Raw genomic sequence first — 26,793 nt, 5'->3', positions numbered from 1 at the left:
GTACTTTCCACGCAGAGCACATCCAGATGCCATCCATGCTCCTGGGATGGATGAACTCATGCAATAGACAAGCAAAACTGTCTGAACTGACTGCATGTACGAGTTTTCAGACTTCCAGAGAAGATGGCAGCTTAGTAAGACGCGCGGGCCTTAGTTCCTCCTCCAGAACAGCAACTAAAGAAACAGAAACAATATGAAACAGCTCCCGGAGCCACGACAGAGACCAAAAAGACACCGTACCCCATTCTGGAACGGCTGAACAGGCAGGGAGAATCCGCTGCGGTGAGATATCCGAGGGGCGTGTGCTTTCCCGGGCCGGGGCGGCTGGCGACCGGGGTCCCTTCCACACATGTGGCTTCCCGGTCCGACTAGGAACGTTGGATAGCGGGGCCCTCCCGCCACGCTTGGCATCTCGGGCCAGCTGGGCAATTTGGACGGGTACTCCCCCAAGCTGCGGTGGCCGGCGACCCCCCCCCTCCACGCGTGGTTTCCTGGGCCGACTGCCAGATTCGGATTGGCAAGTTAAAGGAGCCACAGCATCTTTTACTGGTGGGACCTGCAGACAGACGAGCGCCACGAGCGCCACCTACTGGGCAGGATAAGAAAAACAGAACCCAGAGATTTCACAGAAAAACCTTTCAACCAGCCGGGTCCCACACCCAGGGAAATCTTATCAAATGCCCAGACACCAGCAGAAAATAATGGATCACGTTCGGAAAATCGAAGATATGGCCCAGTCAAAGGAACAAACCAATAGTTCAAATGAGATACAGGAGCTGAGACAACTAATGCTGAATATACGAACAGAAATGGAAAACCTCTTCAAAAACCAAATCAATAAATTGAGGGAGGACATGAAGAAGACATGGGCTGAACAAAAAGAAGAAATAGAAAAACTGAAAAAACAAATCACAGAACTTATGGGAGTGAAGGACAAAGTAGAAAAGATGGAAAAAACAATGGATACCTACAATGGTAGATTTAAAGAGACAGAAGCTACAATTAGTGAACTGGAGGATGGAACATCTGAATTCCAAAAAGAAACAGAAACTATAGGGAAAAGAATGGAAAAACTTGAGCAGGGGATCAGGAACTGAATGACAATATGAAGCGCACAAATATATGTGTTGTGGGTGTCCCAGAAGGAGAAGAGAAGGGAAAAGGAGGAGAAAAACTAATGGAAGAAATTTTCACTGAAAATTTCCCAACCCTTATGAAAGACCTAAAATTACAGACCCAAGAAGGGCAGTGCACCCCAAAGAGATTAGACCCAAATAGGCGTTCTCCAAGACACTTACTAGTTAGAATGTCAGAGGTCAAAGAGAAAGAGAGGATCTTGAAAGCAGCAAGAGAAAAACAATCCATCACATACAAGGGAAACCCAATAAGACTATGTGTAGATTTCTCAGCAGAAACCATGGAAGCTAGAAGACAGTGGGATGATATATTTAAATTACTAAAAGAGAAAAACTGCCAACCAAGACTTCTATATCCAGCAAAATTGTCCTTCAAAAATGAGGGAGAAATTAAAACATTCTCAGACAAAAAGTCACTGAGAGAATTTGTGACCAAGAGACCAGCTCTGCAAGAAATACTAAAGGGAGCACTAGAGTCAGAACCGAAAAGACAGAAGAGAGAGGTATGGAGTAAAGTGTAGAAAGAAGGAAAATCAGATATGATATATATAATACAAAAGGCAAAATGGTAGAGGAAAATATTATCTAAACAGTAATAACAGTAAATGTTAATGGACTGAATTCCCCAATCAAAAGACATAGACTGGCAGAATGGATTATGACCCAGCAATACCACTGCTAGATATCTACTCAAAGGACTTAAGGGCAAAGACACAGACGGGCATTTGCACACCAGTGTTTATAGCAGCATTGTTTACAGTTGCAAAGAGATGGAGATGGCCAAAGTGTTCGTCGACAGACGAGTGGCTAAGCAAACTGTGGTGTGTACCTACGATGGAATATTATGCAGCTTTAAGACAGACTAAACTTATGAAGCATGTAATAACATGGATGGACCTAGAGAACATTATGCTGAGTGAGTCTAGCCAAAAACTAAAGGACAAATACTGTATGGTCCCACTGATGTCAACCGACATTGGAGAATCAACTTGGAATATATCATTGGTATCAGAGACCAGCAGGAGTTAGAAACAGGGTAAGATAATGGGTAATTGAAACTGAAGGGATACAGACTGTGCAAAAGGACTAGATACAAAAACTCAAAAATGGACAGCACAATAATACCTAATTGTAATGTAACTATGTTAAAACACTGAATGAAGCTGCACCTGAAGTATAGTTTTTTTGTTTGTTTGTTTGTTTGTATCTTTTGTTTTTGTTTTTTCTTTTTCCTTTTTTATATATATATTTTTACTATTATTATTATTTTAATTTTCTTCTCTATATTGACATTCTATATCTTTTTCTGCTGTTTTGCTAGTTCTTTTCCTAAATCGATGCAAATGTACTAGGAAATGATGATCATGCATCTATGTAATGATACTAAGAATTACTGAGTGCATATGTAGAATGGAATGATTTCTAAATGTTGTGTTAATTTCTTTTCTTTATTTTTAATTAATAATAATAAAAAAAAAGTTATGGGATGAAGCAAAGGCAGTGTTAAGAGTGAAATTTATTGCCCTAAATGCCTATATCAACACAGAAGAAAGGGCAAAAATCGAGGAATTAACTGCCCACTTGGAAGAAGTAGAGAAAGAACAGCAAACTAACCCCAAAGGAAGCAAAAGGACAGAAATAATGAAGATTAGAGCAGAAATAAATGAAATTAAGAATATGAAAACAATTGAGAAAATCAACAAAACCAGAAGCTGGTTCTATGAGAAAATCAATAAGATGGATGGACCCTTAGTAAGACTGACAAAAAGAAGAAGAGAGAGGATACAAATAAATAAGATCCGAAATGGAAGAGGAGACATAACCATTGACCACAGAGAAATAAAGGAATTAATGACAGGATATTACGAAAAACTTTATGCTAATAAACATGACAATGTAGATGAAATGGACAACTCCGTAGAAAGGCATGAACAACCAACTTTGACTCGAGAGGAAACAGATGACCTCAACAAACCAATCACAAATAAAGAAACTGAATCAGTCATTAAGAAGCTCCCCAAAAAGAAAAGTCCAGGACCAGATGGCTTCACGTGTGAATTCTACCAAACATGCCAGAAAGAATTAGTACCAATCCTGCTCAAACTCTTCAAAAAATTGAAGAGGGAAAGCTACCTACCTCACTCTACAAAGCCAACATCACCCTCATACCAAAACCAGAAAAAGATATTACAAAAAAAGAAAATGACAGACCAATCTCTCTAATGACTATAGATGCAAAATCCTCAACAAAATTCTAGGAACACATTATCAAATCCAGCAACACATTAAAAGAATTATACATCATGACCAAGTAGGATTTATCCCAGGTATGCAAGGATAGATCAACATAAGAAAATCAATTAATGTAATATACCACATCAACAAATCAAAGCAGAAAAACCACATGGTCATCTCAATTGATGTGGAAAAGACATTTGACAAAATTCAACATCCTTCCCTGTTGAAAACACTTCAAAGGATAGGAATACAAGGGAACTTCCTCAAAATGATAAAGGGAATATATGAAAAACCCACAGTTAACACCATCCTTAATGGGGAAAAACTGTAAACTTTCCCCCTAAGATCAGGAACAAGACAAGGATGTCCACTATCACCACTGTTATTCAACATTATGTTGGACGTTCTAGCCAGAGCAATTAGACAAGAGAAAGAAATACAAGTCATTGAAATTAGAAAGGAAGAGGTAAAACTCTCACTGTTTGCAGATGATATGATACTAAATGTCGAAAACCCCAGAAAATCCACAGCAAAACTAGAGCTAATAAATGAGTACAGCAAAGTAGCAGGTTACAAGATCAACACTCAAAAATGTGTAGTGTTTCTATACATTAGTAATGAACAATCTGAGGGGGAAATCAAGAAAAGAATCCCATTTACAATTGCAACCAAAATAATAAAATATTTAGGAATAAATTTAACTAAAGAGACAAAAGACACATGCAAAGAAAAGTACAAGAAATTGTTAAAAGAAATCACAAAAGACCTAAATAGAGAGAAGGGCATACCGTGTTCATGAATTGAAAGACTAAATATAGTTAAGATGTTAATTCTATGTAAACTGATTTACAGATTCAATGCAATACCAATTAAAATCCCAAAAACTCACTTTTCAGAAATAGAAAAACCAATAACCAAATTTATCTGGAAGGGGAGAGTGCCCCGAATAGCTAGAAGTATCCTGAGGAAAAAAAATGAAGTTGGAGGTCTCATGCTACCTGACTTTAAGGGATATTATGAAGCCACAGTGGTCAAAACAGCATGGTACTGGCATAAAGATAGATACATTGACCAATGGAATAGAATAGAGTGTTCAGATATAGACCCTCTAATCTATGGACAATTGATCTTTGATAAGGCAGTCAAGCCAACTCACCAGGCACAGAACAATGTCTTCAATAAATGGTGCCTAGAGAACTGAATATCCATATGCAAAAGAATGAAAGAGGACCCATATCTCACACCCTATAGAAAAATTAACTCAAAATGGATCAAAGACCTAAACATTAGATCTAAGACAATAAAACTGTTAGAAGAAAATGTAGAGAATTATCTTATAAATCTTATACTAGGAGGCAGTTTCCTAGAACTTACACATAAAGCAAGAGCATTGAAGAAAGAAATAAATAAATGGAACTACTCAAAATTAAACACTTTTGTGCACCAAAGAATTTCGTCAAGAAAGTGAAAAGACAGTCTACACAATGGGAGACAATATTTGGAAACGACATATCAGATAAAAGTTTAATATCCAGAATTTATAAAGAGATTGTTCAACTCAACAACAAAAAGACAGCCCAATTACAAAATGGGCAAAAGACTTGAACAGACACTTCTCAGAAGAGGAAATACAAATGGCCAAAAGTCACATGAAAAGATGATCAACTTCCCTGGCTGTTAGAGAAATACAAATCAAAACCACAATAAAAGAAATAAAAATCAAAACCACAATGTGTTATCATCTCACACCCAGAATGGCATTATCAATAGAACAGAAAATGACAAGTGCTGGAGAGAATGTGGAGAAAGAGGCACATTTATCGACTGCTGGTGGGAACATCAAATGGTACAACTGCTGTGGAAGGCAGTTTGGCAGTTCCTCAAAAAGCTAAATACAGAATTGCCACATGACCCGGCAATACCATTCCTAGGTATCTACTCAGAGGACATGAGGGCAAGGATGCAAACAGACATTTGCACGCCAATGTTTATAGCAGCATTATTTACAGTTGCAAAGAGATGGAAACAGCCAAAACGTCCATCAACAGACAAATGGCTAAACAAACTGTGGTATATACATACAATGGAAAATTATGCAGCCGTAAGACAGAATAAAGTTATGAAGTATGTAACAACATGGATGGACCTTGAGGACATTATTCTGAGTGAGATTAGCCAGAAACAGAAGGACAAATACTGTATGGTCTCACTGATATGAACTGACATTAGTGAATAAACTCATAGAATTTCATTGGTACAGAGACCATCAGGAGGTAGAAATAGGGTAAGATATTGGTAATTGGAGCTGAAGGGATGCAGTATGTGCAACAGGACTGAATGTAAAAACTCAGAAATGGACAGCACAATACTACCTAACTGTAATACAATTATGTTAAAACACTGAATGAAGCTGAATGTGACAATGATAGAGGGAGGAGGGCTGGGGGCACAAATGAAATCAGAAAGATAGACAATAAAGATTGAAATGGTATAATCTAGGAATGCCTAGAGTGTATAATGATAGTGACTAAATGTACAAATTTTAAAAATGTTTTTTGTATGAGGAAGAACAAAGGAATATCATTACTGCAGGGTACTGAAAATAGATGGTAATTAATATTTTAAAATTTCAACTTATGTGTGAGACTAAAGCAAAAAATGTTTATTTGGTACAAAATTTATATTTTGACTAGTGCATTTCCTAATATAACTAATGTAGACAACTTAAATGAACACCATAAGTACATGGAACCTTGAGTAGGATATGAGATATTGTGGGTTTGTCCAGAGTGATGCCCCGATAAATCCCAGAGTGATTTGAACAGTGAATAAAAAAGTATTCACAAAGTCCCCTTTGGGGAATGGTGAGAAAGGGGGATAATTCAACTTCCCCAAGTTGAATTCTTGATATTCTCACAAGCAGTGTGGGAAACCAAAGCTATAGGCTGAGCCCCGAGTCTTGGGGTTTGTTCATATATGAAATTTCACCCCACAAAGAATAGGTCAAGCCTACTTAAAATTAGGCCTAAGAGTAACCCCCAAGACAACCTCTTTTCTTGCTCAGATGTGGCCTTTCTCTCCAGCCAACACAACAAGCCGACTCACCATCCTCCCACTGTCTATGTGGGATATGACTCCCAGGGGTGTGGACCTTCCTGGTAAGATGGGACAGAAATCCTAGAATGAGGATTCAGCATCAAGGGATTGAGAAAACCCCTAGAATGAGCTGGGACTCAGCATCAAGGGACTGAGAAAACCTTCTTGACCAAAAGGGGGAAGAGCAAAATGAGACAAAATAAAGTGTCAATAGCTGAGAGCTTCAAACAGAGTCAAGAGGTTATCCTGGAGGTTATTTTCACACATTAAGTAGATATCAGCTTGTTAGTCAAGATGTAATGGAGAGGCTGGAGGAAACTGACTGCAAATGTAGAGCTGTGTTCCAGTAGCCATGTTTCTTGAAGATGATTGTATAATGATATAGCTTTCACAATGTGACTGTGTGATTGTGAAAACCTTGTGTCTGATGCTACTTCTATCTATCTTGTCAACAGACAAGTAGAACATATGGAATGAAAATTAATATCTGAGGGAACAAATGTTCAAATAAATTTAGTTTGAAATGCTAGCGATCAATGAAAGGGAGCAGAAAGGGGTATGGTATGTATGGATTTTTTTCTGTTTTCTTTTTATTTCTTTTTCTGAATAGATGCAAATATTCTAAGAAATGATCATGATGATGAATATGCAGCTATGTGATGATATTGTGATTTACTGATCATATATGTAGAACATAATGATCAAATGTTAAGAATGCTTGCATTTGTTTGGTGCTTTTTGGTATTTAAAAAAAATTTTTTTAATTAAAAAACAAAAAAAAAAAGAAAATGAAAGGATGGAAAAAGATTTTTCACACACGTTGTAACCAAAAGAATGCAGGAACAGCTATACTAATTTCGGACAAAATATACTTTAACTGTAAAGACATCATAAGAGACAAAGAAGGACACTATATATTAATTAAATGGTCAATTCACCAAGAAGATATAACATTCATAAATGTTTATGCTCCCAATCAAAGAGCTATAAAGTACATGAGACAGACATTGGCAAAGCCAAAGGGAGCGACAGATGTTTCAACCATAATAGTAGGAGATGTCATTACACTACTTTCATCTATAGACAGAACAACCAGACAGAAAATCAACAAGGAAATAGAGAAGTTAAATAACTTAATAATGAATTAGACCTAACAGACATATATAGGTCATTGCACCCCAAATCACAAGGTTATACATTCTTCTCTAGTGCTCATGGTACATTCTCCAGGATAGATTATATTTGGGGCACAAAACAGATCTTTATAAATTTAAAAATATTGAAATTATTCAAAGTACTTTCTCTGATCACAATGGGGATGAAGCTGGATCTCAATAACCACAAAAGAATGACAACATTCACAAATATTCACTCTTAAACAACCAGTGGGTCAAAGAAGAAATTGTTAGAGAAATCAGCAGCTATCTGGAGATGAACGAAAATGAGAATACAACTTATCAGAACTCATGGGATGTGGCAAAGGCTGTGCTGAGAGAGAAATTTATTGCCTTAAATGCCTATATTTAAAAAAAATAAGAGCAAAAATCAGGGACTTAATAGCAAACCTCGAGGAACATTACAAAGAACAGCAAACTAACCCCAAAGCAAATAGGAGAAGAGAAATAACAAAGATTAAAGCAAAGATAAATGAATGGGAAAACAAAAGAACAATATAAAGAATCAATAAAACAAAAAGTTGGTTCTCTGAGAAAATCAATAAAATTGATGGGCCACTAGAAGACTGACAAAGAAAAAAAGAGCGAGGATGCAAATAAACAAAATCAGAAATGAGAAGGGGTGCGTTACCACAGACCTTGAAGAAATAAAAGAAATCATAAGAGGATACTATGAACAATCAGATGACAACAATCTAGACAACTTAGATGAAATGGACAAATTCCTGGAGACACACAAACAAATCTACATGGACTCAGGAAGAAAGAGAAAATCTCAACAAACCAATCACAAATAAAGAGATTCAGTCAGTAATCAAAAATCTTCCTACAAAGAAAAGGTCAGGGCCAGATGGCTTCACAGGGGAATTTTATCAAACATTCCAGAAAGAATTAACCTGACCAAACTTTTCCAAAAAACTGAGTAAAAAGGAACTCTACCTAACTCATTTTATGCAACTAATATCATTTTAATACAAAAACCGGGTAAAGATGCTACAAGAAAGGAAAACTACAGGCCAATCTCCCTAAAGAACATAGATGAAAAAATTCTCAATAAAATATTAGCAAATCAAATCCAATAATACATTAAAAGAATTATATCCATGACCAAGTGGGGTTTATGCCAGGAATGTAAGAAGGATGGTTCAACACAAGAAAATCAATTAATGTAATACAGCACATAAACAAATCAAAAGGGAAAAATCACATGATCATCTCGATTGATGCTGAAAAAGCATTTGACAAAATTCAGCATTCTTTTCTGATAAAAACACTCCAAAAGATAAAAATCAAAGGTAACCACCTCAATATGATAAAGGGGATATATGAAAAATTGATAACCAGCATTGTACTCAGTGGAGAGACACAGAAAGCCTTTCCCCTAAGATCAGGTATAAGACAAGGATGCCCACTGTCACCACAGTTATTCAACATTGTGCTTGAAGCTCTACCTAGAGCAATTAAGCAGGACAAAGAAATAAAAGGCATTTGAATTGGAAAGGAAGAAGTAAAACTCTCATTATTTGCAGATGATATGAACTATACTTTGAAGATCCTGAGAAATCTACAGCAAAATTACTTGAACTAATAAACAAATTCAGCAAGGTGGTAGAATATAAAATTAATGTATAAAAATCAGTAACATTTCCATACACAAACAATGAGCTAGCTGAGGAGTCAGTTAAGGAAAAAATTCCATTCAAAATAGCAACTAAAAGAATCAAATAGGAATGAAGTTAACTAGGGACGTAAAGGACTTATACGCAGAAAACTACATAACATTGCAAAAGGAAATTAAAGGCGATCTAAACAGGTGGAAAGACATTCCCTGCTCATGCAAAGGAAGGCTAAATAGAGTTAACATGTCAATTCTCCCCACACTGATCTACAGATTCAACACAGTACCAATAGAAATGCTAACAACCTACTTTCAAGATTTGGAAAAGCTAACTACCAGATTCATCTGGAATGCAAAGAGACCCCAAATAGCTAAAAGCATCCTAAAAAAGAAGAACGAAGTGGGAGAATTAACATTCCCCGACTTCAAAACCTATTATAAAGCCACAGTGGTCAAAACAGCATGGTACTGGCACAAAGACAGCAGCACTGACCAATGGAATCGAATTGAGAGTGCAGAAATAGACCACCAAATCTATGGTCAACTGATTTTTGACAAGGCCCCCAAATCCTCTGAACTGGGACAAAATAGTTTTTTCAATAATTGGGCATGGAAGAACTGGATATCAATAGCCAAGAGAATGAAAGAGGACCCCTATATTACATCCTACACAAAAATTAACTCAAAATGGATCAAACACCTAAATATAAGAACTAGCACTATAAAGCTTCTATAGTATAGGAGATGTAGGGAAACATCTTCAAGACCTAGCAATATCTTAGAAACGGAATGGCTTTTAAAAAGGGGAATTTAATAACTTGCTAGTCTACCGTTCTAAGGCCAAGAAAATGTCCCAGTTAAAATGAGTCTATAGAAATGTCCAATCAATGGCATTCAGGAAAAGATACCTTGGTTTAAGAAGGCCAATGAAGTTCAGGGTTTCTCTCTCATCCGAGAAGGCACATGGTGAACACAGTCATGATTTCTCTCTCAGCTGGAATGGTACATGGCAAACACAATCAGTGTTTCTCTCTCATCTGGAAGGGCACATGGTGAACACGGCGTCATCTGCTTGCTTCTTCTCCTGGCTTTCTGTTTCATGAAGCTTCCCAGGAGGCATTTTCTTTCTTCATCTCCAAAGGTCGCTGGCTGGTGGACTCTGCTTCTCATAGCTATGTCATTCTGCTTTGCTGTCTTGCTGAATCTCTTTCATTCTCCAAAATGTTTCCTCTTTTATAGGACTCCAGTAAACCAATCAAGACCCACCCAAATAGGTGGAGACATGTCATAATCTAATCCATGCTAACAACCACTCTTGACTAAATCACATCATCCACGGAGATGATCTGATTACAGTTTCAAACATACAGTATTGAATTCAAACATACAATACTGAATACCTTTATGAAAAGGGATTTTGATTAAAACATGGCTTTTCTAGGGGGCATACATCCTTTTAAACCAGCACAATCCAAAGCACATTCAATGAAAGAAAAAAGAAAAAATAGATAAATGGGAACTCTTCAAAATCAAATGCTTCTGCACTTCAAAAGACTGTCAAAAAGGTGAAGAGGCAGCCAGCTCAATGGGAGAAAATCTTTGGAAATTACATATTAGACAAAGGTTTGATTTCCTATATATCCAAAGAAATCATACAACTCAACAACAACAAAAGAACAAACAATCCAATTATAAAATGGGCTAAAGACATGAATAGGCATTTTTCTGGAGAGCAAATATAGATGGCTCAAAAGCAAATGAAGAGATGCTCATTTTCACTGGCTATAAGGGAAATGCAGATCAAGACTAAATGAGATACCACCTCACACCTTATGAATGGCTGTTATTAAACAATCAGGAAACTATAAATGTATAAATGTTGGAGAGGATGTGGAGAAACTGGGACACTATGCACTGCTGGTCAGTATGTACAATGGTACAGCCACTATGGAATACTGTTTGGCAGTTCCTTAGGAAACTAAATATCAAGCTGCCCTATGACCCAGCAATCACACTACTTGGTACTACCCAGAAAAACTGAAAACAACGACACAAACAGACATTTGCACACCAATGTTCACAACAGTATTATTCACAATCACCAAAAGATGGAAACAAACCAAATGCCCATCAACAGATGAGTGGATCAACAAAATGTGGTATATACATACATACAACGGACTGTTATGCAGCAGTAAGAAAAATGACATCCTGAAGCACATGACAAGACGGATAAGCCTTGAGGACATAATGGTGAGCAAAATTAGCCAAAAACAGAAGGACAGATACTATATGATTCCAATTTTATGACCAGCATAAAAGCATAATCAGGGACTTATAATACAGAGTACAGGGAATTAGAGATATATAGAAGCTGGAGATGGGTGAACCATTAGCTAACAAGGCTGAACTCCAACGTAAGGGAACAGATAGGAGCAAAGGTGATTCTCTAGTGGGTCATATCGAAGTCGAACAAGATTGAAAGGGGTTGTACAGACCTACGTGTCCCACTGACTCACATTAGAAATATGAACGCATTCTTGTAAGAATTACTTCAAAGATATGATTCTTGTAAAAAGAGTGTTTAAGTCCAGGGTACAGGGGGAAATTGCTATTGCTTGCTATGAGCTATGTTCAAAAGGAAACCATCAGCACTACCACAGCAACAGCAGAGGTAAATAATGGGGTGAGGGACAAGAGTTAAGAGGTTTAGATCTCCTATTTGGTGAGGGTGTGTTTATTGTTTTTCTGTCTCTTGGGAACAATGAAATTATCTAAAATTGAGAATTTGATGGACTGCGGACTTTGGGCCCTCTAAATGATGCCCAATGTATGCAGGTGGCTGAAGGATGCACTGATGGAGAAGTAGAATGGTGAACAATAGTGTATACTTACGAATGAAGACTGTGCTGCTACAAAAAGGAACAATGTCGTGAGGCATGCAATGATGTGAATGAACATGTGGGACATTTGGTGTGGTAGTTAGATTCAGTTGTCAACTTAGCCAGGTGAAGGTACCTAGTTTTGTTGCTGTGGACATGAGCCAATGGTGTGTGAACCTCATCTGTTGCTTGTTACACCTACAGTCAGGTAAGAGGTGTGCCTGTGGTAATGACTGATGTTTGATTTAATCTGGCTAGTGCTTAAATGAGACAGCGCAATATAGCACAGCCCAAGCAGCTCAGCATACCTCATTTTATCACTCTCAGCTCAGCCCAGGCCTTTGGAGATGCAGAAAGAAATCACCCCGGGGAAAGTTGTTGGAACCCAGAGGCCTGGAGAGAAGGCCAGCAGAGATCACCCTGTGCCTTCCCACGTAAGAAAGAACCTCAGTTGAAAGTTAGCTGACTTTCCTTTGAAGAACTAACGAAATAAATCCCCTTTTATTAAAAGCCAATCCATCTCTGGTGTGTTGCATTCTGGCAGCTAGCAAACTAGAACATTGGGTGAGACAAAATAAGCCAGAAACAAAAAAACAACAATGGTATGGTTACCTTCAGAAAATGCTTATAAGAAAACAGGGGCCTAGGTTGTAAGCTTTTAGAACAGACACATTAAGTTCAGAGTGGCGATTATCAGTTCTGGATTTTGAGAGACTGCTTCATATATAAATAAACTGATATTTAGAAATAAGAACAAAGCCGAATAGGTTGGGGTTAAAGTAATTCAGAATATCAGGGTAAGGAAGACAGTGCCTATATTTTAGAATCACACATACTCTTTGAGACCAATGGAAGAAAGGTTTACTTGATCTGGAACTAAAATTTTCTGTAGTGTATAATCTAATTCAACCTATCTGTATAGCTCATTTGAACAACTGAAACACAGAGAGCACAGAATGAAAAAGAGGTCCTTTAATCCTGTAGAGATTATTGTAATGCCTGGAAACATCCTTGAGTATAGTAACCAGATAATCAAAAAGTACTGGCAAATGCCCTGAGGAAGGGGACAAAGACTATGGAACTATTAAACCTTACCATCAGGGACTCCCCGATACTGTGTTAAACTTTAGGGACACCCAAATCAATAGGCCACACCCTCCATCATGAGGCTTACTCTTGTGAAGCTTATGTAGGTAGCAGAGAAGCTTAGAATACCTATAGGCATGCCTAAGAGTTACTTCTAGAGGACCTTTGTTGCTGCTCAGATATGGCCTCAGGCTCTCTAAGCCCAACTCTGCAAGTGAAATCATTGCCCTTCCCCCTACATGGGACATGACATCAAAGTCTCCCTGGTGACATGGGAGAGGACTCCCAGTAATGAATCTAGACCTGGCACCATAGGAATAACAATTACAACCTGACCAAATGGGGGAAAAGAAGTGTAATTAATACAGTATCAGTGGCAGAGAGAGTTCAAATAGAGTTGGGAGGCTACTCTGGAGTTTGCTCTTATGCAAGTTTCAGGTAGACCTTGCTACCTGCCATAACCTGCCAACCCCCAACCAGGACCATTCCAGCCAATCCTAAAGAAGACCTAGGCCAATTTATAAGATTCCACAAGCGTTCCAGGCATGAGAGTAGCTTGCCAGAAAGCTACAACCTCCAGATGTGTCCCTGGTCCAGGTAAGTCCTGAAACCTAGCCCATTCTCTCCAGAACATCAGATAGTTCCATCTCCCTACCCCACATTAGTGACAGATCCTTCCCGTATAAAAAATTTAGAACTGCCATACCCCAAACACCCCCAATAAGAGGTATGGAAAGATCAAAGGTGATGGTGGAATTATACATAGAAGATAGGAATTAACAAATGAATATGAATGCTGAATCATTAAATTGATATCTTTTAGTCTCCAGTATTTTAGAGCAGCTAGAAGTAAAAACCTAAAATTGTGAAATTGTAACCCATGTCAAAGCCTGAAATATGTTCTACAACTAAGTGTGGTGCTGTGCTTGGATATTCATGGCTTTTTTGTATATATGTTATTGTTCACAAAAAAAGAAGGGAAAAAAAGTCGATTGTGATGACAAAAAAGTATTTAAGCCCTTTAGCCTCCTATACTCTGGAGCAGCTAGAGGGAAAAATAGGAGAGGATCATATGGTAGCCCATGACAAACTCTGTGATCTACCCTGTAACTACTTTTTGAAGAGTTTTTTAAAACTATTGCTTTTTTATTTCTTTGCTTTATATATATGTTATATTATATAATAAAAAAAGTTAAAAAAAAGTACATAAACCTTATATGGTTGTTGCAAGTCTTAAAAGATGGTAACCCATGAAAAACTCGTAAGACAGTATCTAACACTGGTATAAGTACTCAATAAATGTTAGCTGTTAATTTTTTTTTTTTTAATTTATCTGCACTAGTTTTTTATTTCATCAAGATCTTGAGGTTTTGGACACTTTCTTATTTTCCTAGAGAGGCGAGACAGAGAGATTTTTGTAGCAGCAGGGTACTGATGTACATTACTATATATAGACAAGAGCTGAAATAGGAGACTGACTTAACAAGAGAGAAGGTAGAACTGAAACAATAATATTGGAGGGAGGTTGGGAAGAGCTAGAATCAAGAGCAAAGGTAGAAGGTTTACTATCAGAAAGAAGAGATTTTCTCAGAGACAGAAAAAGTAAAAGCAAAGAACTGTCTGTCATTCTAAAATTACTGTAAGTTTCTTAGACCTAGTGAGAACTTTATCAGGTTTTATATGAAATACTCGGTAACCGTAAATTTCCTCAAGGGACTGAAAAACAAGAACTGGACATTCCTGGTCATGACATGGCAAACACCACTTGCTAAAGACTTTGGTACTATGATCCCTGGGTTCTTGAAAGGCACAGTAATCGTCAAACAGAAAGGTACTTCACTCATCCTAAAGAATTTCAAAAATAATTACCACAAAAGAATAGTAGAACCAAAACTTTAGGGCAGAGGATGACACAGATTCAATAATGTAATTACAGTCTTGATTCTCCCTATCAAACTAGTCACATCAGAGTTAGTTTTCAATGAGCAAAAAGCACATTGGCTAGAAAATAACAAAAGAAAACACACCCCACACATACTAGATTTTTTTCAATTAAGCCTATCTAGCCTGAGCATTCCAGGAAACACTTCACAGAATCAGCCATGTCTTCTGGACTCTTTATTGGTAAACAGAAATATTGTTCACCACCCCCCCTTCCAAAAACAAACAGCTGTGGATTTTTTTTCCAACTATGCAACAAAATATAATTATTCTCTCAAAATATTCATAGGCCATCCTGGACAGGAATTTTAAGTACATCAATTCAAGATCTGATTACATACATATAAATCTAATATTTATTCATCTGAAGTTTGAACACAATAAAGCATATAGTTAGCAGAATTTATACTGCTCTTACCTTTGTAAGATAATCCACTTTCAAATTGTCAATCATCATATTTTTCTGGGAAAGTTCTATTTTCAGTATCTGAATATTATGAAGTAGTTCCTTTCGTTCAATTAGCTGTCTGGTGACTTTGATTTTACCATCTCTCTCTTCTGATGAGGAAATATCATCTGTAGGTATTGTCGTTTCTAAACTAATATCTTCAGACTCTAGAGAACTAGAGATGTTCACTTTCTTGGATTCCTTAGGAATTTTTCGAGACATCTTTACTATTATAGATTAGTTTTCTTGTCCAAGAAGAAGAAGACTGGACTTCAGACTTCTGTGGGTGGAAAAAAAGAAAACAAACATACTCAAACATTCACTATGAAATAAAGTGTGTTAAGATACTAAGAATTCCTTAAGTAATCATTAGGCAATCTGTAGGATCCAATATATGGGATATAACTAGTGCAAATTACTGCTTAAATCAAACATACATTCATAAACCTTGCTATGAACTCAGTCATCTGACGAATAAAAAAAGTTTCCTACTTGGAGGAAACAAAGAAACGGGCATTCCACAATATAAGGAACAAAGCCCTAAAACATTAGTACTCAAGACTTTTACAAATAAAAGCTACACATCCTCAAAGAAAAGAGAAATCACTTCTGAGTTGTTCAGAGGAGGATTATACGGAGGTAGAATTTAGATTTTTAATAGATTTGGATAGGCGCAGTATGATGGAAAAGCAAGCAGGAATTGAGGTTGGAATAAAGGTTGCGATAGAGTAAAAACAATCGGTGATACAGTCTGGCTGAAGCCGAGACTTTGAGAATTTGAACAGTGACTCCCTCTATTCACCTCCCAAACATATATACACACAAACACTGCAGATCGTTGAAACAAGAATCGTGGAGGGCTCTGACTGTCAAAATTTGTTCGGATTTTGTTTTACAATGAGGCGTCGCTGAAAGTTTTTTTTTTAAATAGTGCAAACGTGTGATAAAAACAATCTTTGTGGACTAGCCAGAGAGAATACAAGAGGGCAGAAGAGAAAAAAAGTATTATAAATAAAACTCCTTATCCTTTCTCAAAAATTTTAGCAACCTCCGTGTTTTAACACGACACGATATATAAAAAAGTTATTCGTGGTATTTATATATTTCAGTTTTTCCTAATCAGACGATGATTAGAAAAGGGGTGTGTGTGGGGAAAGCTAAGAATTTCAGTAGGATCGCCCCCTCATTCTTTTTAAAGTGACGGGTAGAAGGAAAGGTGAAATCAAAACACACAAAATCTCTTGAATTTTCAAAAGATCAGAGACTGGAACTGCCAATCCCTGCGGCGTGAAGAATAAATCCTAAATTTGGCAGCACCTAAGGACTCCTTGCCCTGCGCGGGAAGGGAGAGCTCGCCGAAAGCTACCTCGAAAGCTTCAACTACTCCACACTGAAGCCTGGACCAACGCCGCTTCGAGAGGCCGAAGGCTTATCTGGTCTGCCGTTCGGATTGCAGCCCATCGGCAAGTTCTCTCAAGGCCAGGGACCTTTAGGATCTGTAACCAAGACGCCCATATCCGCGCCCCAGGGAGGACGGAGGAAGCCGCAGCGCGCCAACGCCTCTGCGCCGGAACTCCACCTGCCCGGGCCAATGGAGGCTGGGGAAGCGATGCTTGCTGGGAACTAGAGTCCAGATGGGGCCCTCGCCCAGCTCATGGGGGGGAAACAGCTCTGGACTCCGCCCACCTCTCCCATTTCCTTGCTTTCGCCCAATCCTCAAGGCCCTCCACAGAGCCAACCAACGTCAGTCCCGGCGTTTCCTGGCAAGCTCCGTTTAATAATCTCCTGGAGCGGGAAGGAACGAACTTCGGTATTAGCTATAGTTGAGCAGGAGACCTCTGCGTTTGAAGCTTTTCCCGCAAGACTGCCGTCTCGGCTTGGAATTCTGCACCACGAAGCAATATGCTGAAATCCAAGACTTTTTTGAAAAAGACGCGGGCTGGTGGCGTGATGAAGATAGTACGAGAGCACTACCTGCGGGACGACATCGGCTGCGGTGCTGCTGGGTGCGCGGCGTGCGGCGGGGCGCATGAGGGGCCGGCCCTGGAACCGCAGCCCCAGGATCCAGCGAGCTCCCTCTGCCCGCGGCCGCACTACTTGCTGCCTGATACCAACGTGCTGCTGCACCAGGTGCGCTTATGGGCAGGCAATCAGGTGGCAGCGCGGCCCCACCTCTTGGGACACCTTCATTAGTGACAGGGACGCTGAGCCAGGGCGGAGCGTCTGGGGCACCATCACATATCTAGGGAGAGAAGCAGACCTCATCAGGACCTATGTATCGTTTCATAGGCCGATGTTCTTTTCCTTGTGTTATTTTTTCCTTTTTTCGTTTTTCCAGTTCTTGGAATCGTAAGAAATTTAGACGCCTTGTTTTTCTAACTACTGGTGTCTCTTCTGCTTTAGATTGTAACTACTTGGAGGCCGGGAACCTGGGCTTATGTAACTTCCAGCCTGCAACCTCCAGGCAGCTTGTAAGTGCCCACTAAAGAAAACGATGTGGGCCAATGTATTCCTTTGTTAATGGATTTATAAAAATTTTTATGATTGCTGAGTTTACTCGTGCTCTTCTCTAATAGACTTGAAGGATAGAATGATGATTGTCATCTTTACCATAGCAAAACGGCTCGTTGCTTTTATGCATAATCAGTGTTTTTAAGGTGAAAGGGTTTTATGTTTGCTAGAAACATTTTATGAGTGACTAGAGGGAAGAATTAAATTTTCTTTCTTCTTTTCTTTTTTTAAGATTGATGTTCTTGAAGACCCTGCTATCAGGAATGTAATTGTACTACAAACAGTTCTGCAAGAAGTGAGAAATAGGAGTGCCCCGGTATATAAACGAATTCGAGATGTAACTAGTAACCAGGAGAAGCATTTCTATACGTTCACTAATGAGCACCATAGGTAGGGTGAAATTATGTTAAATATCAGAAAACTGCAAAATTAACTAAACTTGTGGAAGATTCTCGGGAATAATTGGTGACATTGTTAGGAGATAAGTGATAGGTTTCATACTTATTAACTGTGCAGAACATAATGTTGTCGGGGAAGACACCAGTCATTGAAGGATGTCAAGGCTAGAGCATAAGTTTGCTGACTCCTAGGCTACAGTAGGTACTTTATTTTACCAAATGCTATCCTTTTGAATTGGTTTTAGCACAAATTGAGCAATAGAATCTTGGAACATGAAAGAAACCTCGGTACTTGGGGATACTATCTTATATGAGCATAAAAATAGAGTAATAAAATAGTTTATGATGGAGTAGTTTTAAAATACAAAGATTTATTCTAATGGGCCTTTGAAAGTTAAACTAGTACTCTGTAACTGAGCACAATGGAGAAGATGAGATTAAGAGATAGAATTCTTTATGATTTGTGTGCACTACCCTTGGTTTGAACTTCATGTTTATTCTTAGGAAATATGATGTTTATTTAGTATATTACATGTGTAATCTATGGTGGGCCATAGTGTACTTTCATTAATTTAGATCAGGGTTTCTCAGCTTTGACACTATCAGCATTTTGGACTGGATAATTTGTTGTGGGAGGCTGCCCCATACATTATAAGATATTTAGTACTGTCCTTGCCCTCTACCCACTGCATGTCAGTTGCAACCTGCTCCTGTTACCAATTTTTAACAACTGAAAATGTGTCCAGACATTGTCCAATGTTTCCTGGGGGCAAAACCACTCCCTGATTGAGAACTACTGGATTAGACTACAGAATTCTGGTGATAAAATCTCACTGTAGTCAAATTTTTAAAAATATTTAATTTCTCTTCTCTGTTCTTGCATTCCAAACTTAATTATTATTCTTATAAAGAACATTGGCAGAGCACTTGTAAAATTCTCATTCCTAGCACTTCCTTGAAATTCAGAAACATTAACTGCACTTGTTTTTCAGTGTAGAAAGACCCAGGTTTTTGTGGAGCAGATAATGAGCTTTCTAATAAGGGTTAGCAATTTTGTTAGCTCATGTACATTGAATAGGTCTTACCTATATTGAGAGTGATGGAGGAATCTTAAAACCCTTAGGCAAATTATGTCTTCCAAGATTCTATTATTCAAGTCTTGCTAAAAACAATTCAAAATCTTATGACAGTGTCTTTGAATGATGGGCATAGAGCATTAGCAGGTACATTTAATGGTATGAATAAAATAATTCTGGAGACTACAGATATAAATAATTCTAAAATACTAAAAATTTAATCAAAGAAGTTATTATACTGTTATTGTACTTAAATCTGGCTTTGAAGAACAGATTTAAAGAAATAGATAAATTTGCTGACTTATATGGGTGTTAAGAATACCAATATTGGGTCCTTGAGTCTTTAGATAGCCCCTGCCATTAATTATTTTCCAGGGATGATTTACATACGTTATCTATTTAATGACTGTATAGTCGTATGACCATAATCATCTGATCATACTGTTGGTACCTTTTAGGAATTGCTGTTACTCTGTAGTTTTAATGAAATTCCATTATCAAACTTGCAAAACTATTACTTGATGTTTCAACCTAAAGTATAAATTCTGATCTTGAATTTTCCTTTCTGTGAAACGAAATTGAATTCACATTTTTTTTGTTTCACTTAACATGAGTTTTCTTTTCCAAGAAAATTTTGGTTTTTTTGTTTTTTGTTTTTGTAGTTATGATATTTGTTTACTTTTTAAAATCTTTTTGTTTTATTTTTTTGAATCCCAAAAAAACACAAAGAAAATGCACACATTCCCATTTTGATCATTCCGTTCTGCATATATAATCAGTAATTCACAATATTCTTACATAGTTGCATATTCATCATCATAATCATTTCTTGGAACATTTGCATCTATTCAGAAAAAGAAATAAAGTGAAAACAGAAAAAAAAATTATACATACCATACCCCTTACCCCTCCCTTTCATTGATCACTAGCATTTTAAACTAAATTTATTTTAACATTTGTTCCCCCTATTATTTATTTTTATTCCATATGTTCTACTTGTCTGTTGACAAGGTAGATAAAAGGAGCATCAGACACAAGGTTTTCACAATCACATAGTTACATTGTGAGAGCTATATCATTATTCAATCATCATGAAGAAACATGGCTACTCAACACAACAAACAAACTCACCACCCTCCCCCTCTCTACGTGGGACATGACTCCCAGGGGTGCAGACCTTCCTGGCAACGTGGGACAGAAATCCTAGAATGAGCTGAGACTCAGCTTCAAGGGATTGAGAAAACCTTCTCGACCAGAAGGGGGAAAAGTGAAATGAGACAAAGTGTCAATGGCTGAGAGATTCCAGAGTCGAAAGGTTATCCTGGAGGTTATTCTTATGTATTAAGTAGATATCACCTTGTTATTCAAGATGTAATGGAGAGGCTGGAGGGAACTGCCTGAAAATGTAGAACTGTGTTCCAGTAGCCATGTTTCTTGATGATGATTGAATAATGATATAGCTTTCACAATGTGACTGTGTGATTTGTGAAAACCTTGTGTCTGATGCTCCTTTTATCTACCTTGTCAACAGATGAGTAGAACATATGGAATAAAAATAAATAATAGGGGGAACAAATGTTAAAATAAATTTAGTTTAAAATGCTAGTGATCAATGAAAGGGAGGGGTTAGGGGTATGGTATGTATAATTTTTTTTCCTGTTTTCATTTTATTTGTTTTTCTGAATAGATGCAAATGTTCCAAGAAATGATTATGATGATGAATATGCAACTATGTGATGATATTGTGAATTACTGATTATATATGTAGAACGGAATGATCAAAATAAGAGTGTTTGCATTTGCTTTGTGTTTTTTGGTATTTAAAAAAATAAAATAAAAAAATGAAAAGAAGAGAAGCATGGCTACTGGAACACAGCTCTACAAAATTTGAGGTTTTAAAAGCATAATTATATGGATCCAATTTATTTTCTCTCTGAGATATAATTTTGAATACCTTCAAAATCACATACCATGATATACTACTGACTTTTAAGTTTAACAGTTGTTAACTATTTATGTCCTAACAGTTTACCTATCCTTATTTCCTTTGTTTTCCTTCTATTTCATTTTTTTCCTTTCCTTTACACTTAGAGAAACGTATGTGGAACAGGAACAGGGAGAAAATTCTAATGACAGGAATGATAGAGCCATTCGAGTAGCAGCAAAATGGTACAATGAACATTTGAATAAAATGTCCACAGAGAACCAGCTGCAAGTTATTTTCATAACAAATGACAGGAAAAACAAAGAGAAAGCCATAGAAGAAGGGATACCAGCTTTCACTTGTAAGTGTAAATGTAGAAACTGATAGTGCATGCTTGCAAATGCATGTAAAGCTTATCATCAGACTCACTGTTGGCTTTCACTTGACTGTTTAGTATTTGCATAGTTTTGCATAGCTTCATATGATATTTTTCCATTTAAAAAATTTTTATTTCTAAGCTAAGTAAATTGTGGTGCCCAATAGCTGTTAATTTTCCCTTTACCATTTGGAATTGGCTTAGCAATATAAGCTCATAGATGTGTTTGACCTACTGCCTCTACATAGGCATGACCACATATATATATATTTTTTTCAGGTGAAGAATATGTAAAGAGCCTAACTGCTAACCCTGAACTTGTAGATCGTCTTGCTTGTTTTTGTGAAGAAGGGGTATGTGCGCGTTTGTTTTATTTTGTTCTTGAAAGGTGAAAATATTAAAATAGCAATTTTGGGAAATTAGGCTTACAATTACCAAATTTTGAAATTGGCATATTAGTATCCAAGCTAGAATTGTAAAAGTAGTTGTGTTGTAAACCACAAGAATGGCTGTTTTCAGGCTATAGAAATACCATTCCTAATGGAGTTGATTTTCTAAAATAGTCTTTTCACTGATATCTCCCAGCCATCTGAGTAGGATCTGGCACATGGTGGCACTATTTGTTCAAGGAATGAATGATTTGTGAATAAGGAGTAGGTGTTTGACAAATAGAGAGGAAGTTGATGCACTGCAGACAGAGAGCATAAAGCCCAAAGTAAGAGGGAAAGAAATCATAAGATGAGGTAGAATAGGAAGGATAGAGGTCAAATAATGAGAATCTAGAATTTATTCTGTAGTGGGGGCTGCCCTACACTTTATGAGATATTTAGTAGTGCTTTCTAATATGTCACATAATATACCTCGTGCTTTCTAATATGTCATGCTTATTGAAATTACAGTAATTTCTGCTGTAATACAACATAGGTGTTCCTTGAAATAACTGCGCTATGCAAAATCATGTTCTAGAAGCCACAGAGTTTATGGGTAAAATGGAGTCTTATAAAGAATACCTTAAAGGGTTGCAATGAAGAGAAGATAACAGATAAGATTCTCCCTACCTTGACTTTGTCCAAAGTAGCTATGCTTACTTCTGTTGTCATACAGGGTTTTAGCACAGTGCATTTAAACAAAGGATTCCAAGGCCTTAACTTAGGATTTCTATCACAAGCAGTAGCAGAATAAGAGAAATTAAAGGTATATGAGAGTGTTGATGGGGGAAGCAGAGGAGAATGATCAGAAATGGTATTTATTTAAAAAACAGCTCTAGTAGGACAATTATACATTGTCTTAGTTTCCCAGGCTGCTATGACAAATATCATGCAATGGGTTGACTTAAACAACAAGCATTTATTGGGTCATGGTTTTGAGGCTAGAATAAGTCCTAAATCAAGATAATGGGAAGGTTTTCTTTCTCCCCAAAGACTATAGCATTCTGGTGCTGGTTGTCAACAGTCCTTGGGGTTCCTTGATTTATATCTCTGTCTCCCACCACATGGAGGTGTCCTCTGCTTTCTGGCTCTTGTGACTTCTGGGTTGTCTTCATTAAGGTCTCTAGTAGTAAAGATTAAGATCTGCCTAATTTGATTGTCTGACCTTAACTAAAAATAGCAGCTTCACAAGGTCCTATTTATAATGGGTTCACACCCACATGGATGTGGAATATCAATAGTATGTGTTTGTTAGGATACATAATCAGCCTACCACATATATACAATCTATATACTATTTGTTCTCTGCTTGTCTTTAACCAAAAATTTTATAAAGATAAAAGGAATTGATAATAAAAGCTGAGCTTGATTTTTGGAATATAATTTTAGAACAGCCCTGTCCATTATAAAGCCATTAGTTGTATGTGACTAAGTTTAATTCAGATTAAAAATTCAGTTCCTTGGTCTCACTATCCACCTTTTTTTTTTTTTTTTTTTTTTTTTTTTTTTTTTTTAAGGAAAGACAGAGAGAAGGAAGGAAGGATAGAAGGAAGGAAGGAAGGAGGAAAGGGAAACATTTTTAAACATTTTCTTGTTTTATTGTATTCTGTTTCTCCGTTTTTTTGTTACATGGGGTGGGGCCGGGAATCGAACCGAGGTCCTCCGGCATAGCAGGCAAGCACTTTGCCCGCTGAGCCACCGCGGCCCGCCCACTATCCACCTTTTAATATCCACTTATGCATGGTGACTTCCACATTGAACAGCACAGAAAGAATAGTCACATTATCAAAGAAAGTTCTTTCTGACACCATTGGTCTAGAAAAAGAAACAAGAAGTTATCAAACATTTGCAATACACAGTGTTTTGATTAGCTGTTTGGTAGGCTTTGTTAGATTTGATGAAATTATAGTCATTCCTGCTGTAATGCAACGTAAGTGTTCCTCAGAATAACTGTGCTATGCAAAATTATGTACTGGAAACCACAGAGCTTATGGGTGAAATGTAATTAGGAGCACAACACTCAAAACACAATACTCAGAAATTTTGTGAAGTGATAGGAAGAGGGTTATCTGAAATCAGATGCAGAATTGTTACCTCGGGGTGAGTATGGGTGTGGCTCGTAGCATAAAGTGATCTGTGTTAGCCAGTAGGTGTTTGAGGTGTATGTGTTTTGTGTAATCCTCTGTGCTCTGTTCAGCAAGATGCAGTATTCTGCATTTAACTAGTGCTTTCTTTTATATCATTCTTACTGAAAGAAATTTGCTTCTAAAACAAGAGTTGTAGCAGAACTGACTACTTAGCAAGGGCACCTAACACAGATTTGGGGAGGCAAGGCTTCCAGTAGAAGTAATGACTAAGTCAAGATGTGAAGCATGTTTACTAAGTAAGGTCTCTGAGGTAGGCACATTATGGCTGAGTCTCAAATTAGTAAGAAATGCTGTTAACTTGGAAAAGAGCATTTCATGCAGAGAAAATAGCTAGTACAAATGTTCTGAGGCTGGAATAAGCTTGGCAAAATTAAGAAACAGAAGCGTGGCTGGGTGAAGTAAGAAAGGGACAGTATGTTAGAAAGTCAGAGATGTAGGCAAGCCAGATCATGTAGGATATAAGAAATCATGAAGAACAATTTGGGTCATAGTCCATGAGTAGGGGAATTATGTCATTCCCTTGACTGCCGTAAGGAAAATAGATTAGAAGCAAGGTGTTCCTATTAGGAGGATATTTTAGCAGTTAGGGGAGAGAAGACAAGATCAGACCAGAGTAGTAGCAGTTGAAGTTATGAGTAGTAGTATGTTGGGTATATTTTGAATATAGATGTTTTGGGGCTTGCTGGTGGATTGAATATGGTGTATATGGGACTATAAATGACCCGAGACTTTTTAACCTAAGCATCTAGGTGAGTTATACTGCCATTTATGTACAAGAATAAGGGGGAAGCAGGATTATGAAGGAATTACAAGTACGATTTTAAACACTGTTTCAGATACCTGTCAGCAGCTTAGATATGCAAGTCTGAAGCTCATGAAGGAGGTAGGACTAGAGATAGAAATTTAGGAGTCATCAGTGTATTGGTGACATGTAAAGTCAGGAGATCAGATGAGATAATTTGGGGCAGGGGTTGGTAAGTTCTTTTTTTTGAACAGCCTTATCGAGTATAATTCACAAACCATATTTTTAGTGGGTGGGTTCACTCATCTAAAATATACAATTCAGTGTTTTTTAGAATACTCACATAATTGTACAACCATTACCAGAAGCTTAATTTTAGAACATTTTCAGCCCCCCTAAAAGAAATCATTAGTAGTTGGTTTCCAGCTCCTCCTGATACTCTCTTCCCTACTCCAAGCAGCCACTGATCTACTTTCCATCTCTATAAATTTGCCTATTCTGAACATTTCGTGTAAGGGAAATTGTATAATATGTGGTCTTTTGTGAAAGCTTCCTTCACCTAGCATAATAGTCTCACAATTTATCCATATCATAACATATCAGTACCCCATTTCTCTTTATTATGGAATAATTTGCCATTGTATGGATATATACATTTTATTTATACAAATTCACCAGTTGATGGACATTTGGATTGTTTCCACTTTTTGGCTGTCATGAATAATGCTCTTGTGAACGCAGGTGTCCAAGTTTTTGCTTGGACATGTATTTTCTCTTTGGTATAGACTTAGGAGTAGAAATGTTAAGTTGAATGCTAAAGTGTCCCAGGAAGAACAAAATGAAATCTTTCAGTTCTGCTAAGACTGAGAATGGACCACTGAATTTGTCAAAATAATATATTGTTAGTGGTCTTGATAATAATGGTTTCCATTGACTTGGGAGGAAAGCTTGATCATAGTGGTTTTATGAGCATGGAGGTAAAGTAGATAATATAGAGATTTTAGAAATTTGGGGAATGTTTGTTATGAAGTGGAACAGAGCATCAGGTCATTGTCTAAAAGGGAACCCCAAATTTACTTATTTTTAATACATCGTATTATTATAAGTTTGTATAATAGTGGAAATGTTACAATAGAGAGGGAAAATTTTTTATTTCTGAAAGAAGATAATTGCTGGCCAAAGTTCTTGAATAGTGCACGACTGAAAGAGACATTCTATTCATTGTTATAGGAAAGCTGAGGTTTTGCTATAGATGCAAATGGGTTGGCAAATTTTTTGGTGGTAAGACAAAATAATTCTCTACTGACTGTAATTGTCAGTATGGAGGTTGAGAATGAGGAGGGAAAATAAGAGAGTTGGAGGGCTAAGGAAAAAAGTAGATGGTATAAAATCATCTTTGAAGGTGGAAGATGTGGGAAATTAGGAAAGAAGTTAAAAGAGCCAAGTAGTCAGGATGTTGGATATTGAGGTCTTTGAGAATCATGACAGGTATTGTGGTAGAGCTCAAGCAGTTCCCCCCATTAGCTATTTAAAATAGTCAAGGTAAAAATAGTTTTGCTTATGCTTATCTT

At 37.3% G+C, this 26,793-nt stretch overlaps 2 protein-coding genes across 9 annotated transcripts in view; one reads left to right on the top strand and one right to left on the bottom strand.

Moving 5' to 3' along the window:
- Positions 1–17,245, bottom strand: part of PIBF1 (progesterone immunomodulatory binding factor 1) — a 341,226-nt gene extending 323,981 nt beyond the window's left edge. For 3 of the 5 annotated variants that reach the window (XM_077158416.1, XM_077158419.1, XM_077158417.1), the window contains exons 1-2: positions 16,987–17,241; positions 15,591–15,900 (exon numbers count right to left, since the gene is read on the bottom strand). In XM_077158416.1, the coding sequence (XP_077014531.1) occupies positions 15,591–15,842 (252 nt within the window). In that variant the 5' untranslated portion in view covers positions 15,843–15,900; positions 16,987–17,241. Of the gene's footprint in view, positions 1–15,590; positions 15,901–16,986 lie in introns of all 5 variants that reach the window. The other 2 variants (XM_077158415.1, XM_077158414.1) reach the window with 2 other exon arrangements.
- Positions 17,246–17,296: 51 nt separating this feature from the next.
- DIS3 (DIS3 exosome endoribonuclease and 3''-5'' exoribonuclease) overlaps positions 17,297–26,793 on the top strand; it is a 29,099-nt gene continuing 19,602 nt past the window's right edge. Inside the window, exons 1-4 of one of the 4 annotated variants that reach the window (XM_077158411.1) lie at positions 17,297–17,750; positions 18,364–18,521; positions 21,697–21,890; positions 22,185–22,258. In XM_077158411.1, the coding sequence (XP_077014526.1) occupies positions 17,523–17,750; positions 18,364–18,521; positions 21,697–21,890; positions 22,185–22,258 (654 nt within the window). In that variant the 5' untranslated portion in view covers positions 17,297–17,522. Of the gene's footprint in view, positions 17,751–18,023; positions 18,092–18,363; positions 18,522–21,696; positions 21,891–22,184; positions 22,259–26,793 lie in introns of those variants that run through there. The other 3 variants (XM_077158413.1, XM_077158410.1, XM_077158412.1) reach the window with 3 other exon arrangements.

Source organism: Tamandua tetradactyla, chromosome 4 (genome assembly GCF_023851605.1).
Source record: "Tamandua tetradactyla isolate mTamTet1 chromosome 4, mTamTet1.pri, whole genome shotgun sequence".
In the NCBI taxonomy this organism is placed as follows: Eukaryota; Metazoa; Chordata; class Mammalia; order Pilosa; family Myrmecophagidae; genus Tamandua; species Tamandua tetradactyla.
The sequence above is the reverse complement of the archived record's forward strand: the minus strand, read 5'-3'. Positions and strand labels throughout refer to the sequence as shown.